General features: G+C 65.5%; 1 protein-coding gene across 3 annotated transcripts in view; it reads right to left on the bottom strand.

The window, feature by feature from the left end:
* Positions 1-2,120: 2,120 nt before the first annotated feature.
* Positions 2,121-18,117, bottom strand: part of AGAP3 (ArfGAP with GTPase domain, ankyrin repeat and PH domain 3) — a 232,337-nt gene continuing 216,340 nt past the window's right edge. For all 3 annotated transcript variants that reach the window (XM_073334978.1, XM_073334976.1, XM_073334977.1), the window contains 5 exons: positions 8,951-9,105; positions 8,283-8,373; positions 7,713-7,935; positions 6,249-6,504; positions 2,121-4,349 (listed from right to left, as the gene is read on the bottom strand). In XM_073334978.1, the coding sequence (XP_073191079.1) occupies positions 4,131-4,349; positions 6,249-6,504; positions 7,713-7,935; positions 8,283-8,373; positions 8,951-9,105 (944 nt within the window). In that variant the 3' untranslated portion in view covers positions 2,121-4,130. The remainder of the gene's footprint in view (positions 4,350-6,248; positions 6,505-7,712; positions 7,936-8,282; positions 8,374-8,950; positions 9,106-18,117) is intronic.

The raw sequence follows: 18,117 nt of genomic DNA, 5'->3' as shown, positions 1-18,117 counted from the left end.
CTGGGGCACATGGAGGGCAGCCCAGGCTGGGGGCCTGCTCCGACGCAGTTGTTTTCTGCCTTGTCCTGACAGCCCAGTGCGGCCCCCAGGCCCTGCGGCAGGGCAGCCTGTGACCTGCTGGCGTGTGGGGCGGCTGCTCAGCCCAAGCCCTGGGCACGAGGCTGTGAGGCCGCTGGCTGCTCCAGGGGGGCGCGAGCCAGGCCCTGGGGCCCAAGCTGGGCATCGTGCTGAGAGCCGACAGGCCGGGCATGCGTGGCTCTCCTGGATGGGCGTTGGCACCGTGCCCCAGATCTTTGGGGATCCTGACCTGGCCGCCCGGAACGGGAACCACCTGGGATCCACAGCACCACGCTGGCTCCAGCCATCCCTCACCAGGGCATCTACAGAGCCCTGGGGCACTGGGCTTGCCGGGACCAGTACGGCCCGCTTCTCCTCGGGAGCGGTGGGCCACCAGCTCCTGCCAGTAGCGGGGTCCCACCGTTGGCAGACGGGGCCCAGCTCCCCCTGCAGCTGCCTCTCCCCGGTCCACCGAGCTGCTCTGGGCTAACGCTGGCAGTGGCCAGAGGGCTGGTGGCAGCATGAACCCCCAGGGCAGCTCAGCCACCTCCTCAGCGCCCAGACGGGATGGGCCCCAGGCCCTCGGGCGCTGACCTGGGAGGGCCTGAAGGCTAATGGCTGTGAGGGGCTCACATGCTGTGCTGCTGGGTCAGCCCCACATACATTCCCTCACCCCATCACTGTTCCGTCTCCTTAGCGCCTCGGGTGGCCACGTCTCCCCTACGTGGCCCCTTGAGCCCTCCCTAGCACCCGGGCACAGTGGGCACCGGGCCCTGCCCAGGGAAGGGGCAGGCTGCTGCTGCGGCGGTGTGGTACGTGCTGCAGACACGCCCGGGGCAGGGGGTCTGCACCGACGCTGCCCTCAATGGCTCCCAGTCTCGCAGGCAGAAACAGGGAGGCGCAGTCCGGCCCCGTGGAGCCTCAGCGGGAGTTTACAGTTTGGGTCACAGCTTACGGGCAAGTCTGAAGGCCAAACTCACAGGTCTCGCTGCCCCTCTTGCTCCAGGAGCCCCTCCCCTGGCGTCAGTGTGGTGACACCGGTGTACACGGGCAGCCAGAGGACATGCCGTGGGACCCCAGATCGGCAGGAACAGTGCCGGCTGGGTGCTGCCGTGCCAGGGAGCTCTGCAATGGCCGGGCCCATGGCTGGCTCAGCCCGCAGCTGGGCAGCGAGAGTCCCCGTGCTCCGATCGCCAGCACTGGCTGGAGAGCTGCAGTAGCCGACAGGTGACATTCAGGCTAGCAGCGCAGCGGGAGACGGAGCAGTTCCTCCCAGCTCGGCCCAACACACCTGCTTCGTCGCTCTGAGGCCAGCATTTCCTACCCTCCCTGAGCAAATTAAGGCCCAGCTGTGCAGCCCCCACATCCCAAAGTGACCCCGTGGGCCCCCTGCCTGCCACCTGGAGACCTTGGTCAGGCTTAAGGCTGGCTAGCAGCTCCCCCATTTGCTCCTGGCTTAGCTCCTATTCCCCTCCTGTCTGGTTGTGCCTTGCTCCCCCAATCCCAGGGCAGCTCCCACCCCAGTACCCAGGGTCCCTTCACTGGCTGCTGAAGGCAGCACCCGGCCCTTCCAGAGTCTACCGGGTGCTTGGGCGGCCTCTGGCCCGTAACGGCCATTCCTTTCGCTCGGCTCTTCCGCCCCCAGGTCAGGGCATTTCGATCCCCTGGGCTCGCTGGCTCCCTTGGAGGGTGCATCCTGCTGCCCCAGCCATGGCTCCTCGCGCCCGCACTGCAGCCCGGCGCCCGGGCGTTTGCCTACTCCTGGGCTTTGCACCCTGCCATCAGGGAAGTGCAGTGAAAGCCCGCAGCCCTGCCTGTGCGGGGGGGCTCGTGGCCCCTGAGCGCCTGCTCAGTGCACCTTCGCCTGGTGCGCCCTATGCCAGGCCTCCTGGCTGCACCCTTCCATGCCCAGCGCGATGGACAAGCCCAGGCCTCAGCACTTGATGGCCCAGTGCCGCTGCTGGCCATGCCCCATGCCCCGAGCCCATTGGGCCAGTGGGGGCAGGGGCTCCCTGGGCTGCAGGTCGGGCTGGAAGTCCAGGGCTGGCACAGAGAGGCTGGGCTGGCAGGAGGAGGGAGCTTTATTGGCTGTTATCTCCTTGGCTGCAGGTCACACACAGGGCAAAGAAACAGTATTTACAGCGCGTCCATATAAATATTTCCAATGTACATTTTATACATGCGCGGCGGAGTCGCCCCGGAAGCCGTGTCCCAAGCCTGGGGGCCCAGCACGTGGTGCAGGCTCGTCTCCCCTCCCCAGGCTCAGCCAGAGGCCAGCCCCCTGGCAGGGCAGCAGGAGCAGGGCACGGAGCCGTGGGGCAGGCCAGGGAGTCTCCAAGGGAATGGACACAGCCAGGAGGTTCCCAGAGCGGGTCAGTCCCTCTCCTCTCCTGCTTGCAAGCGAGGGGCCGCGGCTGCCCCGGTGGGCAATTCCCTTTGCAATTGCAGGCAGAGGAAGCAGCAAGGCCGCGGCACAGAGCTGGGCTCCGTCCTACAGTGGTGCAGCATGCACCCAGCCCCCCGAGCCTGGCACCTGTGGGGGGCAGGGGAGGGGGTGCACCGGAACTGCCTCCCTGTATGGGGGGCAGGGGTACACAGGGACTGCCTCCCTGTATGGGGGGGCAGGGGTACACAGGGACTGCCTCCCTGTATGGGGGGGCGCACAGGAACTGTCTCTGTACCAGGTGGGGGGGGGCAGTGGGGGCAGGCAGGAACTCTCTCTCTGTACAGGGTGAGGTGTGCAGGGGTGCACAGGGACTGTCTCTCTGTACCGCGGTGGGGGGGGGCCACACAGGAACGGTCTCTCCGTACCAGGTGGAGGGGGGCACACAGGCACTGTCTCTCTGTACCGTGTTGGGGGGGGCACACAGGGACTCTCTCTGTGCCAGGTGGAGGGGGGCAGACAGGCACTGTGTTTCTGTGCCAGGTGGAGGGGGGCACACAGGGACTGTCTCTCTGTGCCAGGTGGAGGGGGGCACACAGGAAATGTCTCTCTGTGCCAGGTGGAGGGGGGCTCACAGGGACTGTCTCTCTGTACCGGGTGGAGGGGGGCACTGTCTGTCTGTACCAGGTGGAGGGGGGGCTCACAAGCACTGTGTTTCTGTGCCAGGTGGAGGGGGGCACACAGGAAATGTCTCTCTGTACCAGGTGGAGGGGGGCAGACAGGCACTGTGTTTCTGTGCCGGGTGGAGGGGGGCACACAGGAAATGTCTCTCTGTACCAGGTGGAGGGGGGCAGACAGGCACTGTGTTTCTGTACCAGGTGGAGGGGGGCACACAGGAAATGTCTCTCTGTGCCAGGTGGAGGGGGGCTCACAGGGACTGTCTCTCTGTGCCAGGTGGAGGGGGGCAGACAGGAAATGTCTCTCTGTACCAGGTGGAGGGGGGCAGACAGGCACTGTGTTTCTGTGCCAGGTGGAGGGGGGCACACAGGGACTGTCGCTCTGTGCTGGGTGGAGGGGGGCACACAGGGACTGTCTCTCTGTACCAGGTGGAGGGGGGCTCACAAGAACTGTGTTTCTGTGCCAGGTGGAGGGGGGCACACAGGAAATGTCTCTCTGTACCAGGTGGAGGGGGGCTCACAAGCACTGTGTTTCTGTGCCAGGTGGAGGGGGGCACACAGGAAATGTCTCTCTGTACCAGGTGGAGGGGGGCAGACAGGCACTGTGTTTCTGTGCCAGGTGGAGGGGGGCACACAGGAAATGTCTCTCTGTACCAGGTGGAGGGGGGCAGACAGGCACTGTGTTTCTGTACCAGGTGGAGGGGGGCACACAGGAAATGTCTCTCTGTAGCAGGTGGGAGGCAAGGAGGGTGCACAGGAACTGCCTCCCCATGCGGGGGTGGGTGCAAGGCAGGGGGGCCCCTTCTCCTGCGAGGGCACCTTTGCACGTGGAGCTAGTCAGCTGGTGTCGTCGGCCACAGGGTGCACCATGCCAGCCCCAGTGCGGTTTTGCTCCTGTGAGATCCCCGGCAAGGCAGGGAGACCGGGTCCCCTCATCATCAGCAGCATCTGGTGGGTCCGGGAGCCCCGCACCGTCTTGGGGCTCCGAGTGGGAGGCCGGCCCAGCAGGGTGGCTAGAGGACGCTGGGGCTGGGGCCCAGCTCAGCTGGGGACGCCGAGCAGGAGTTGTTGGCGTTGCGGGGGGGCAGGCTGGGGGTCAGTGTGCTCACGGAGCTGTCGCTAGGGCATCCATGCTGCAGGAGGATGTCGATGCACTCCTGGCTGCCAGCTCGCCGGGCGTAGGCCAGGGGCGTCAGGCCACGGGCGTCCCGGCTCTTCACGTCCACCCCATACTGCACAGGGAGAGAACATACCAGGGGCAGCCAGGTCAGTGCCAGGGAGCACCGGGTGGCTGCCTGCGGGACAGCCATGCAATGCCAGTGGGGGCAGGCCAGGAAGGGGGGCCCCACCTGGGGTTTCCGGAAATGGTGGGAGTTGTGGGACTTGGAAAGGGGCTGGTGCAGGAGATCAACAATGGGAGAAGGCAGAAAGGGGGAGCTGGGGGGTCAGTGAGGGGCTGGGGGACAGGAGCCAGGAACCGGGGTCAGCGAGGTGTGGGGGGGAGGAGCCGGGGGACCAGGGTCAGTGAGGGGCTGGGTGTGAGGAGCCGGGGGACCGGGGTCAGCAAGGGGCAGGGGGACAGGAGCCGGGGGACCGGGCTCAGTGAGGGTTGGGGGACAGGAGCTGGGAACCAGGCTCAGCGAGGGGCGGGGGTCAGGAATCAGGGGACTGGGGCTCAGCGAGGGGCGGGGGTCAGGAGCTGAGGAACTGGGGATTAGTGATGGGTGGGAGGGTCAGGAGCTGGGAACCGGGCTCAGTGAGGGACGGGGGACAGGAGTCGGGAACCGGGCTCAGCGAGGGACAGGGGACAGGAGTCGGGAACCGAGCTCAGCGAGGGGCGGGGGTCAGGAGCTGAGGAACTGGGGATTAGTGAGGGGTGGGAGGGTCAGGAGCTGGGAACCGGGCTCAGTGAGGGACGGGGGACAGGAGTCGGGAACCGGGCTCAGCGAGGGGCGGGGGTCAGGAGTCAGGGGACTGGGGCTCAGCAAGGGGCGGGGATCAGGAGTCAGGGGACTGGGGCTCAGCAAGGGGCGGGGGTCAGGAGCTGAGGAACTGGGGATTAGTGATGGGTGGGAGGGTCAGGAGCTGGGAACCGGGCTCAGCGAGGGGCGGGGGTCAGGAGTCAGGGGACTGGGGCTCAGCGAGGGGCGGGGGTCAGGAGCTGAGGAACTGGGGATTAGTGATGGGTGGGAGGGTCAGGAGCTGGGAACCGGGCTCAGTGAGGGACGGGGGACAGGAGTCGGGAACCGGGCTCAGCGAGGGGCGGGGGTCAGGAGTCAGGGGACTGGGGCTCAGCGAGGGTCAGGAGCTGAGGAACTGGGGATTAGTGATGGGTGGGAGGGTCAGGAGCTGGGAACCGGGCTCAGTGAGGGACGGGGGACAGGAGTCGGGAACTGGGCTCAGCGAGGGGCGGGGGTCAGGAGTCAGGGGACTGGGGCTCAGCGAGGGTCAGGAGCTGAGGAACTGGGGATTAGTGATGGGTGGGAGGGTCAGGAGCTGGGAACCGGGCTCAGTGAGGGACGGGGGACAGGAGTCGGGAACCGGGCTCAGCGAGGGACGGGGGACAGGAGTCGGGAACCGGGCTCAGCGAGGGACGGGGGACAGGAGTCGGGAACCGGGCTCAGCGAGGGACGGGGGTCAGGAGTCAGGGGACTGGGGCTCAGCGAGGGGCGGGGGTCAGGAGTCAGGGGACTGGGGCTCAGCGAGGGTCAGGAGCTGAGGAACTGGGGATTAGTGAGGGGTGGGAGGGTCAGGAGCTGGGAACCAGGCTCAGTGAGGGACGGGGGACAGGAGTCGGGAACCGGGCTCAGCGAGGGACGGGGGACAGGAGTCGGGAACCGGGCTCAGCGAGGGACGGGGGACAGGAGTCGGGAACCGGGCTCAGCGAGGGACGGGGGACAGGAGTCGGGAACCGGGCTCAGCGAGGGACGGGGGTCAGGAGTCAGGGGACTGGGGCTCAGCGAGGGGCGGGGGTCAGGAGCTGAGGAACTGGGGATTAGTGAGGGGTGGGAGGGTCAGGAGCTGGGAACCAGGCTCAGTGAGGGACGGGGGACAGGAGTCGGGAACCGGGCTCAGCGAGGGGCGGGGGTCAGGAGTCGGGGGACCAGGGTCAGCGAAGGGTTTCTCCTCACCCATATGAGCAGCTGCGTGAAGACCACGTTGGCCATGGCGCTGGAGAGGTGCAGCGCCGTGCGCCCATCCCCGTCCCCGTAGGTCTCGTTCACCTCCTCCTTGGTGCCATGGGCCAGCAGCGTCACCACCAGGCGCACGTCGTCCTCCACCACGGCCCGCAGCAGCTGCTGCCCCAGGGGCACATCCGAGTGCGGCAGGGCAGCCAGGAACAGCTTCTGCTCATACTTGGCCCGGATCCAGCGCTCCTTCTCCTCCCTGCAGGGAGGGACCCCACACCGGGGGCACCAGTGACACGGGGTACCACATGGCAGGGGCGGCTTGTGCCCCACACCACCCTGGCACTCGTGCCCCGTACCCACCCATGGCACTTGTGCCCCTTACTGCGCAGCACCCCTCGTGCCCCACGTGCAGACCTCTGTCCCTCCTGCCCTTCACCCCCCGCACTTGTGCACCATGTGCAACCCCCTGCTCTTCACATACACTCCCCAGAACTCGTGCCCCACGTGAACCTTCCTGGCTCTCGTGCCCTGTGCCCCCCCCCGCCCTGGCACTCATGCCCTCTGCACCCTCCTCCTAGCTCTCGCGCCCCCAGCTCTCGCGCCCCGTGTCCCCCCCGCCCTGGCACTCATGCCCTCTGCACCCTCCTCCTAGCTCTCGCGCCCCACGCGCCCCCAGCTCTCGCGCCCCGTGTCCCCCCGCTCGGCCCTCATGCCCTCTGCACCCTCCTCCTAGCTCTCGCGTCCCCAGCTCTCGTGCCCCGTGTCCCCCCGCTCGGCCCTCATGCCCTGTCTCTGTACATGCACCCTGCTGTTCTCACGCCCCGCCTGCCGGTGCAGCCCCCGGCCCGTCTCCACGGCGCGCTGGGCCTCGGCCAGCGGCAGGGAAAGGTTAGCTACTGCACGCAGCTGCCCAGGGCCACAGGGGGCGGCGTTATCACGCCTGCCGTCGCGCCTGGCGCAGACAAAGGCTGAGCCGCCGGCTGGGCCCGCCGGGGCTGCCGGGCCTGGCCGATCGATGCGCGCCGCGCGCCCCGCTATCTGCTCCCATTCTATCCATCTGCATCTGGCAGGCGGCAATCAATACCCCGCGCGGAGCATGCTCACTGCCGCTGCCCCCTGACCCGCGCCAGCCGCTGATAAGGCGCAGAATGGGCTCTTGCCTGGGTGGCGGATGAGTGACAGGAGAGACGCTCCGACAGGGACAGACAAGGCCTGAAAGGGACGCACCCCTGAGACCCACAGGCAGGCGCCGGCAAGCTGTCGCCATTAACCCCTTCCGCTCCGCAGCCAGCCGGCATGGGGCAGCCACAGCACCTGCCAGCCGGACTCACCTGCCCCAAGGGGGACACCCACCCCCTGGGGCCAACAGGGCTTCCCAGCTGCAGACCCCCGGGGCTGCCTCCCACAGCCCCCCTCTGCTCACGGCCCACCCCTGACCCGGGGCTCCTCACTGCAGCCCCTCACCTGGTGTTCTCGGGGCCCGGCTTCTGGTAGCCCTCCACTGCCCCTTCCCAGACCGCGTTGGCCAGCGCGTTGCCAATGGCTGTCATGACCATGATGAGCTCGCCAGGCCAGTCGTCCAGGTCCAGGGAGCGCACCCGGGACAGGTGGGTGCCCAGGTTACGGTGGATCCCGGAGCACTCGATGCACATGAGGGAGCCCAGGTTCAGACTCGCCCAGTCAGGGTCTGGAGGGTGGAAGGAGAGCGCGGGGAGGGGTGGCGGGTTAGCGCATACCCCAGGGACACACAAGCCCATCCTCCACCCACGGGGCACCAGCCCTACCAGGACCCACATATCCCCTCCCAAACCTGCAGAGTCACCAGCCCCACAGGGATCCAGGGACCTACATTTTTTGCTTCCCTTGGGCAGTAAGATCCCATGGGAAAGTGAGGCCACTGGGGCAGAGCGGGAGGGCCCTGTGGGGCTCAGACCTCCTTTCCCTTGGGTAGAGTGTGTGGGTCCTGTGGAGCACACACCCGCCCCCTTCCATGGGCAGGGCGGGAGGGCCCCATCCTCAAGCAGCGTCACTCACTGGGCGCGTCGCAGTCCACGCAGAAGCTGTTCCCACGTGCAGTGCGGACCGTCTGCAGGGCCAGTGCATCGCTCTGGCTGCCCAGCCGAGCCTGGAACAGGAAAGAAACCCCCCCCAACTCATTAGAGGCTGGCTGGCCCCCTGGGCCTGTCTCCTCTCATCACTGTCCTCAAGACCAGCCCACCAAGCAGCTGCCAGGGCCACGCTCTGATGGGCACCAGATGGGCAGACAGCACTGTGGTCTGGGAAGCTGTCTCCAGCCAAGGCAGGGCACGGGGGGCAGGAGAGTGCCCGGGTGAGTGATGCCAGCTCTGGCAGGGTTGGGGAAGAGGGGCAGACACCAGCCTGGATGGTGTGGAGGATACACAGGAAGTGGCCTAGGCAGGACCACCGTGGGGCACGCGCTTACCGGGGTGGGGATGCAATGGGGCTAGCATTGACCCAGGTGGGGCAGCAGCCAACCCAGGCAGGGTGAGGTTGGGGTGCACGGGAGCAGGCACCAACGTGTGAGGGGGCCTGGTCTGTGTAGGGCAAGTGGAGCAGGAGCTGACGGGGCGGGGGGGGGGCCAGGAGAGGAGGGACCGTGGTGGGGCAGGTGTCTGCCCAAGCAGAGCAGGGTGGGGCACAGTGGGACAACTGCCAGCCTGGGCAGGGAGGGGGTCCCTCACCTTGTTCTTGCTGCTCTCGCAGCCCTGGAGGCTGGCCAAGATCTGGCTCTCGATGGCCTGGACCCACAGCTCCCGCTCCTCTGACGTCGAGGCCTCAAAAAGCCAGGTCTGGCCTGTCAGCGACACGATGATGAACTCGAACGACTCATCTTGTTCTGGAACAGAAGGGAGGGGTCACTGCGCCGGCACGGGGGGGGTGATGGGGTGTCACGGAGTCCCTGGGCGATGCTCTGGAACTGCTCCCCAGGAAGCCAGGCAGGACTCTGGGGAAGTCTCCTCTCGGGGAGCAGCCTGTCTGCAGGGGACACAGCTCACCCGGCTTCCACCTTCCTGGGTCTGACCTCGGAGCATTCAGCCTCCTCTGCCCCTCCGTGCGCTTCCCACAGCCAGTCCGCCCAGGCAGGGTCCTGGGGAAGCCAGAGGGTCCTGCCCCACAACTCCACCGTCAGACGGGACTCTCAGCCAGACAGTAAAACAGAAGGTTTATTAGACGACAGGAACATGGTCTAACACAGAGCTTGCAGGTGCAGAGAACCGGACCCCTCAGCTGGGTCCATTTTGGGAGGCAGTGAGCGAGACAACCCCATCTGCCCTTCACTCCATGTCCCAGCCAGCCCCAAACTGAAACTCCCTCCAGCCCCCCCTCCTCTGGGCTTTGTCCCTTTCCCAGGCCAGGAGGTCACCGGATTCCTTTGTTCTCCAACCCTTTAGCTCTCACCTTGCAGGGGGAAGGGCCAGGCCATCAGTGGCCAGGAAACAGGGTGTCGGCCATTCTCTGTGTCCAGACCCCTGCACACCCCTGCCCTCTAGGGCTCTGCAGTGATCATACACCCTCATCCCACCCCCTAGATACTTAAGAACTGCCTAGGGGAAACTGAGGCACCCCCACACTATTCAGAGGAAACATTAAGAACAGTCCCACTTCGTCACATGGGGTCACTGCGCCGGCACGGGGGGGTGATGGGGTCACTGCGCTGGCACAGCAGATGGGGGCTGCCATGTCCACAGGTGGCCAAGGCTGTCCCTGTGTATGGTCCAGCCCCTCACCAAGGCCACAGCCCAAGCTCACTTTGAGCCAGCCTAGAGAGCGAGCCCTCAGGCAGGTGCTGCCTCCCCCAGCCTAGCCAGAACACAGCCCCCACCACGCCAAGCCGTTCCCCTTCGTCCGCCCCCTCCAGTGCGGCTGGGTCACGCCCACGCCCATCACTGCGTCACTAATATTTGTCAAAGCTCTTCCCAGCCCCGTCTCTGCGGCTGGACCAGGCTGTGGAAGGCCCAGCGGGCGGGGCCAGGGCTGGAGGGGCTCAGAGACCCAGGACGGCGCCTGTGGGGACCCCCCGAGCCCAGCCCATGCTCTGAGCTGGGCGCCGTAGCCTCACCCCCGCATGAATGCCCAGGAGCCCATGCTCAGATGCCAGTGCCTTGGGGGAGGGGGACTGCGGGTGGGACCAGCGGGGGCCACCCTGGCCCTGGGAGGGCTTGCGGCTGGGCCGGGCCTGTGGGAGACGTGGCTAGGGGTGGGTGGGAGGTAACGCCCATGTTCTCTGAGGAGATCGGCATCCAGATCTGCCCATCCCTGCGACTCAGCCGGGGGCCCCGGTGCTGACCCAAGCGGGCTGCCGGGGGGCGGGGGAAAGAGGGAGCAGTAAGGGGCTCCCCAGAGCGTGCCACGGGCAAGGGGGGCCTACTCTGCCAGAAGCTGGGAATGGGCGACAGGGGACGGATCACTGGATGATTCCCTGTTCTGTTCATTCCCTCTGGGGCACCTGGCACTGGCTGATGTCGGAAGACAGGAGACTGGGCTAGATGGGCCTTTGGTCTGACCCCGTCTGGCCGTTCTTATGTACTCAGGGACTCCTGGGTGGGTGGGTGGAGGGGTGGGGAAGGGGGGCCCTGCTGAGGGACTCCTGGGTGCTGGGGTGGGGGTTTCTTCTCAGGGCCCCCAGGCACAGGGGTTCCTGGGGGTGGGGATGCTCGCACCCTGAACTCACATGGGGTCCCCGTCCCATCTCTGCACCCAGACGCCAGCGTTTACCGTTTATCGCCCAACCTGAGCAGTTAATGCAGCCAAGGACTGAACTACGCAGGGCCGGAATGGAATGACTAATAAACGGTATGTCACAGCACACGCTTCAGCTCATAGCAAAATGATTTGTAATTACCTAATTAGCGTTATGCAAATAACACCCTCATCTCCATAATGTGCCTTCCCAGTTCTCTATTAAAAGCAGGGAGCCAACTGCACAGCTCCAGAGCCAGCAGGGAGGTTGAGGGGCTGGGCCTGGAGTGCGCCAGGTTCTGCTAGCCCCGGGTCTGGAAGGGATGGGGGCCCGTGGCCTTCACTCTGCTCTCTGCCCTCGGCCCCTGGCCCTGTGAGCGGCAGGCCAGAGCAGGCTCTCCCAAAGGGGCAAACGGGACGGACACCCCGAGACACTTCAGCTGTGCAGGATACTCCCTAGCGAAAGAGGGAGGCCGACTGCCACTCCCACTCAACTTCTGCATTGCTGGGTGACTGGTAGCTCGGTCCTGGGTGAGGCTCACAACCCCTCCTCGCAGCCCCAGGAGAGGAGGGGTCCAGCCAGGGCAGCAGCAGCAACGGCAGGTCCCCACCACAGCAGTTCTACACACATCCAAGGCAGCGACCCGCAAAGCAGCAGCCAGCTTCAGCCTGCCAACGTCTGTCAAGTAGCCCTCAGCCACGGCTCGGGGGAGCACAGCTCTCGCCATCCACGGGGCTCCCACTTAGCTCAGAAACTGCCTATGGGACCAATCAGCACCAGTTCAGCATTGCGGAGCCACCGCAGTGAGAGGGAGGGCAAACAGCACCCAGGGCTCTGCGCCTCTCCAGGGGCAGAACAACAGGACTGGGCTGGTCTTCAGCTCCCCCTAATCCGAGCCCTTCGTGCTGGGGTAGCTACACCCACACAGGGATGTCACAGCCGGACAGCTTACCCCATCCCTCACACGGCCCAGCTCCCCCTAATCCGAGCCCTTCGCACTGGGGTAGCTACACCCACACAGGGGTGTCACACCCGGACAGCTTACCCCTATCCCTCACATGGCCCAGTTCCCCCTGCTCCGAGCCCTTCGCACTGGGGTAGTTACACCCACACAGGGGTGTCACACCCAGACAGCTTACCCCGTCCCTCACATGGCTGAGTCTCCCTGCTCTGAGCCCTTCGCACTGGGGTAGTTACACCCACACAGGGGTGTCACACCCGGACAGCTTACCCCTGTCCCTCACATGGCCCAGCTCCCCCTGCTCCGAGCCCTTCGCACTGGGGTAGTTACACCCACACAGGGGTGTCACACCCAGACAGCTTACCCCGTCCCTCACATGGCTGAGTCTCCCTGCTCTGAGCCTTTCAAACTGGGGTACCTACATCCACACAGGGGTGTCACACCCGGACAGCTTACCCCTGTCCCTCATAGGGCCCAGCTCCCCCTAATCCGGGCCCTTCGCGCTGGGGTAGTTACACCCACACAGGGGTGTCACACCCGGACAGCTTACCCCTGTCCCTCACACGGCCCAGCTCCCCCTGCTCCAAGCCCTTCGTGCTGGGGTAGCTACACCCACACAGGGGTGTCACACCCGGACAGCTTACCCCTGTCCCTCACACGGCCCAGCTCCCCCTGCTCTGAGCCCTTTGCACTGGGGTAGCTACACCCGCACAGGGGTGTCACAGCCGGACAGCTTACCCCGTCCCTCACACGGCCCAGCTCCCCCTGCTCCGAGCCCTTCGTGCTGGGGTAGCTACACCCGTACAGGGGTGTCACACCCGGACAGCTTACCCCTGTCCCTCACACGGCCCAGCTCCCCCTGCTCCGAGCCCTTTGCACTGGGGTAGCTACACCCGCACAGGGGTGTCACAGCCGGACAGCTTACCCCGTCCCTCACACGGCCCAGCTCCCCCTGCTCCGAGCCCTTCGTGCTGGGGTAGCTACACCTGCACAGGGGTGTCACACCCAGACAGCTTACCCCTGTTCCTCACACAGCCCAGCTCCCCCTGCTCCGAGCCCTTCGCACTGGGGTAGCTACACCCGCACAGGGGTGTAAGTCAGAGTGCTAGCACTCGTGTGTAGGCAAGGCCGAGGTGCCGCCTGCCCGCCCGCCCTAGCCCAGGGCTTCCTGTTCGGGCTCCTTGTGGGGACCCCTCCCGCCTCGAATGCTGTTCCCCTGGGGGGCTATTGCTACACCTCGGAGCATGGCCATGAGCTTTTCGCTCCGGATCCGGGTTCCTGCCTGAGCCCTCCCAGCAGCCTGGCAGGGCAGGCTCTGAGACGCGAATCCAAGAGGAGAATGTAGGTGTTGGGCTCCAGGCCAGCGCTCAGGCTCCTGGGGCTGGGAACACCCCCACTCCGCTCAGCTGGGAGAATCGTTACTGCCCTGCTTGGTGCCAGCTCCCTGCCAGGGCCCCATGCTCCAAGTCTGCCCCCTCCCAGGGGAAGGCCCATTTGCTGACCCCATGGGGACGGTGCTCCTCTCGAAGCCGCACTCCCCGCTCCCAAGTGGGAGACATTCTTGCGGGGGAGGCTCCTGGGACAGGAAGCGGCTCCCAGCAGCCATGAGGAATGAGCTTCGGGAGGGGATCATAGCACAGCGGGCACAGCTGAGGGGCCTGCCCAGATCAGCGTGGGGCACACAGCTCCCACAATCAAGAAGCAGAGGAAAGAACAGGGCAGGAGCCGGCCCGGCGCGGCAAGACCCTGCCTCCCCATCCAGGCGGAGGTGGAGAAGGTCCCCTGAGCCCAGACAGCACCCTCCGCTGCTGGGGCAGGGAGTGCTGGGAGAATCCTTCGGCAGCTGGGCCTCCTGTGGGCGGTGACTGAGGGACACGGACCAAGGCCTGGCAACCTAGGGCACACTGGCATGGCCACACCCCTGGGCCCAGGCGACCTTGCCCCCTAGCCCAGGGTCCTGACATGGGAGCTGCCAGGATGTAGGAGCCTGGCCCACACCCCATGGCCCTTCGGCTACTTCGTCAGGAGCTAAACAGCAGGTCCCTCCTTTGAGCCAAGGGCTGATTCTGGGAGGAGAACACTGGGGGAGGAAGAGCACTGGCAAGAGCCAGAGTACGGGTGAGGTGCCTATGTCTCCCCGGCTCTGCCACCGCTTCACCATCCTACTGACAGCGTTCTGCAGTCTGTTCTCCCCACCCTGGGCTCCACACTGCCAGTGCCCTGAAGCCTGACCCACAGCCTCCCTGCTAACCCCACCCTGGGCTGCATGCTGCCATTGCCTCCAAGACTGACCCACAGCCCTGCTGCTATCCCCGCCCTGGGCTGCATGCTGCCAGTGCCCCCAATCCTGACCCACAGACCCCCTGTTCTTCCCACCTGGGCTCTGCACTGCTAGTGACTCAATACCTGACCCACTGCCCCCCTGTTCTCCCCGCCCTGGGCTCTGCGCTGCCAGTGCCCTGCAATCCTGACCCACAGCCCCCTGTTCTCCCAGCCCTGGGCTCCCACCCCAGCTCTTCTGGTGCCTCTCCATCCTGACCCGCCATATCTCATCTGGATCAGGAGTGGGGCAGCGAGCCCTAGGGGAAGGGGCTCTCCTAGGTGGATGGGGGTGGGGCGGGGGGACTCCCCAGCTGGCTGGGGCACAGGCTATCCCAGGGACAGCCTGAGAGCAGGACTAGTGGGAGTGTATTATGCCAGCTCCATTAGAATTAGTGGGCAGTGGAAATGAACAAGGCAATTCTCTGCCTCTTGATGAGGTTTTGATGAGGTTTTGAAGACTGAGCGCTGTGCAGAGCTGCCGAGCAGAGCGTGGCGAGACCTGCCGTTGTTAATGTGTGTTAACCCCCTGACCCCATCTCCAGTGCTGCCCAGCAACAAGTCCTCCAGCTGAGAGTGAAATTAGCCAGGGCATGGGATGGGCGCGCACGGCACCCGCAATTAACACGCATGCCATTGAGTCAAGCACAGCTCCCTGGGGTAAGCCCCGCAGCCCCCCTGGAGCCAGCCCTGGGGAAGGGAAGTGCCCCACAACACCAAGTAGTCAGCATGGGGGTAGAGGGACCCAGCCGCCCCCGAAGGGAGCCTGCAGGAGGACCGGGAAGTCAGCCCCCTTCCGCCAGGGAGGGGGGCAGTCAGGCAGCACAGAGTGCCCTGCCCTTGCTGGGAGAGCCCAGCTCCCAGAGCACCCTGGGGCTTGGGAGAGGAGGCAGCGGGAGGACGGATCTGGCTCACCCGGTAGCATCAGGAGCTGCTGGTGCTTGACGAAGCTCTTGGGACTCCTGGCCCTCCAACGGGGCACAGAAAGGAAGGGCCAGCTCTGGCTGGGGATGACAGAAGAAGCGGGATTGGGCTGGTTCCCAATGGGGAGCTGCCACGCCTCCAGGCTGCTTGGGCCTGCCTGACTACACTGATCCCAGAGCCCAGGACCTTGCCCTCCGAGGTGCGAGAGCACAACCCCGGAGAGCTCTCCCTCCACCTGGGCATGCCCAGACAGAGAGTAAAGCAGGGGGCTCCCTGGCACTTGCCAGGGCAAGCTATGCTGCAGCAGCTGTGGGCGTGAGAACACAGTGCCCCTCCCCTGGAGCAGCGGGGACTGCGTAGGGGCCCGTGCACACAGGCACAAGGGAGTGCTGAGCACCCTCTCTTCTGGACTGTGGGGGCTGCACTCCCAGCACGCAGGACACAACCACCCCTTGGCATGCAGGGTGGTAACCCACAGAGCATGCTGGCCCTTCCCACAGCATGCTGGGCATAGGGCCCCTGGGGGGGTGGGGTGGCATCACCCACAGCATGCTGGGCATAGGGCCCCTGGGGGTGTGGGGTGGCATCACCCACAGCATGCTGGGCATAGGGCCCCTGGGGGTGTGGGGTGGCATCACCCACAGCATGCTGGGCATAGGGCCCCTGGGGGTGTGGGGTGGCATCTGTGACGAAGTGGGACTGTTCTTAATGTTCTCTCTGAATACTGTGTGAGTGCCTCAGTTTCCCCTATGCATTTCTTAAGTATCTAGGTGGTGGGGTAAGGGTGTGTGATTGGGGCAGAGCCCTAGAGGGCCAGTGTGATGGTGTCTGCACAGAGAATGGCCAACACCCTGTCTCCTGGCAACTGATGGCCTGGGCCCCTCCCCTGCAAAGTGCCAACTGAAGGGGTTGGAGAACAAAGAGATCAGGTGGCCTCCTGGCCCCGGAAAGACACAAAGGTGAGAGGAGGGGCTGGAGAGTTTCAGTTTGGAGCTGGCTGGGGAAATGGAGGGAGGCCCAGAGCTGGGCTCTGGCCTTCCTGCCCCCAAGACGGGCCTGACTGAGGGGTCCTGTTCTCTGTACCTACAAGCTCTGTGTTAGACCATGTTCCTGTCGTCTAATAAACCTCTGTTTTACTGGCTGGCTGAGAGTCCCGTCTGACTGTGGAGTTGGGGGGCAGGACCCTCTGGCTTCCCCAGGACCCCGCCTGGGCGGACTCGCTGGGGGAAGTGCACGGAGGGGCAGAGGAGGCTGAAGGCTCCGAGGTCAGACCCAGGAAGGTGGAAGCTGTGTGAGCTTCTTGCCCTGGAGACAGGCTGCTCAGAGAGAGGAGGCTCCTCCAGAGTCCTGCCTGGCTTCGTGTGGAATAGTTCCAGAGCATTGCCCGGGGACTCCGTGACAGCATCCCCCACAGCTCGCTGGGCACAGGGCCCCTCGGGGGCGCGGGTGGCATCACCCAAAGCAACACACCTAGCAAGGGAGCAGAGCCTCCGGCAGAACAAGGAACTGGAGATTCACACCCAGAATTAAGTGCTGCCTCTTGGAGCAGAATCGACTCCTGAGATGCCCCTGCCCTCGCCCGCCCCCGGCCGACACCCCCAGTGCCTCACTCCTCCCCTCCTCCTTCAGGACTTTCCCTGAATTCACCCTGTCATGCAAGCTTCCTTGCCATGGGGGAAGGGGCAAAGTCCTAATGGTGCAGCGGGAAGGAGAGGAAGTGCGATGCCAGGGCTCGTGCTGCCGGGGTCATGGCTCGCCGCAGGAGGAGCAGCCCCTGCTCAGACGGTTTCACTCTTGCCCAGCTGAGGCCGAGCTGCAGCCCGCTTCTTGCCCCAGGCCCAGCGGCAGGGCCAGACGGCAGGCCTGGTGGCTGGGGCTGGCAGGCGGCCGCGGGGTGCCTGTTTGCAAGCTGCCAGCGTGTCCCTGTATCGTGATGAGGTGTTTGGGATATCAACAAATTAGCAGGCGTCGGGGAAGAGAAGGATGCAGGCGCCATTCGTAAATGTCAGCTCGCTGCCGCCTCATTTTGCAGCTCATTAAACCCAATATTCTAACCTGTATTGGTACAAGGGGAGCAGGCCCCTCCGCCGAGACAAGCCTCTGGAGAACCACAGCAGCAGGCCTGGCCACGGAGACTCCCCTGTGCTTCCCGCAGGGCCAACAGCGCCCTCACCTGCCGGCTAGCATAGCCCCCCAGCCAGACCCCCACGGGCCAGTCAGCCCCTGCCTCTAGGGAGGTGCCCGAGGAGGGTGGGCGTGCAGGGGGGTCGTGCCGAGGGGCACACAGCGGGGGGCTGTGGGGTGTGCACAGGGATGGTGGGGTCAGACGGAGGGGCACCCAGTGAGGGGGTGGGGGACATGCACAGGGATGAGGGGGTCATAAGGGGAAGCAGACAGTGGGGGGCATATATGGGGACATACAGTGCAGAGGTGCATGCAGGGGTGTGGGGAGTTGTTCTGGGGGGAAGGGGGGTCGTACCAAGGGCCACACAGCAGTGGGGGGTGGGGTACATGTAGAGCACAGGGGTTGTACCAAGGGGTGCATGGGGTGGGGGTGGGGTACATACGGAGCATGAGGGGGTTGTACCAAGGGCCACACAGTGGTGGGGTACGTACAGGGCAGTGGGGGTTGTACCAAGTGGAGCATAGGGGTGAGGGGTGGGACACACACGGGGGGGGACGGACACACAGAGCGAGGGGGAGTCATACCAAGGGGCACACACAGCGGTGGGGGGTGGGACACACACAGAGCGAGGGGGGTCATACCAAGGGGCACACAGCGGTGGGGGGTGGGACACACACAGAGCGAGGGGGGGTTGTACCAAGGGGCCCACACAGCGGTGGGGGGTGGGACACACACAGAGCGAGGGGGGGTTGTACCAAGGGGCCCACACAGCGGTGGGGGGTGGGACACACACAGAGCGAGGGGGGGGTTGTACCAAGGGGCCCACACAGTGGTGGGG

The sequence above is a fragment of the Lepidochelys kempii genome, chromosome 2 (genome assembly GCF_965140265.1).
Source record: "Lepidochelys kempii isolate rLepKem1 chromosome 2, rLepKem1.hap2, whole genome shotgun sequence".
Lineage (NCBI taxonomy): Eukaryota > Metazoa > Chordata > Testudines > Cheloniidae > Lepidochelys > Lepidochelys kempii.
This window is presented reverse-complemented; position numbering and strand designations above follow the sequence as displayed.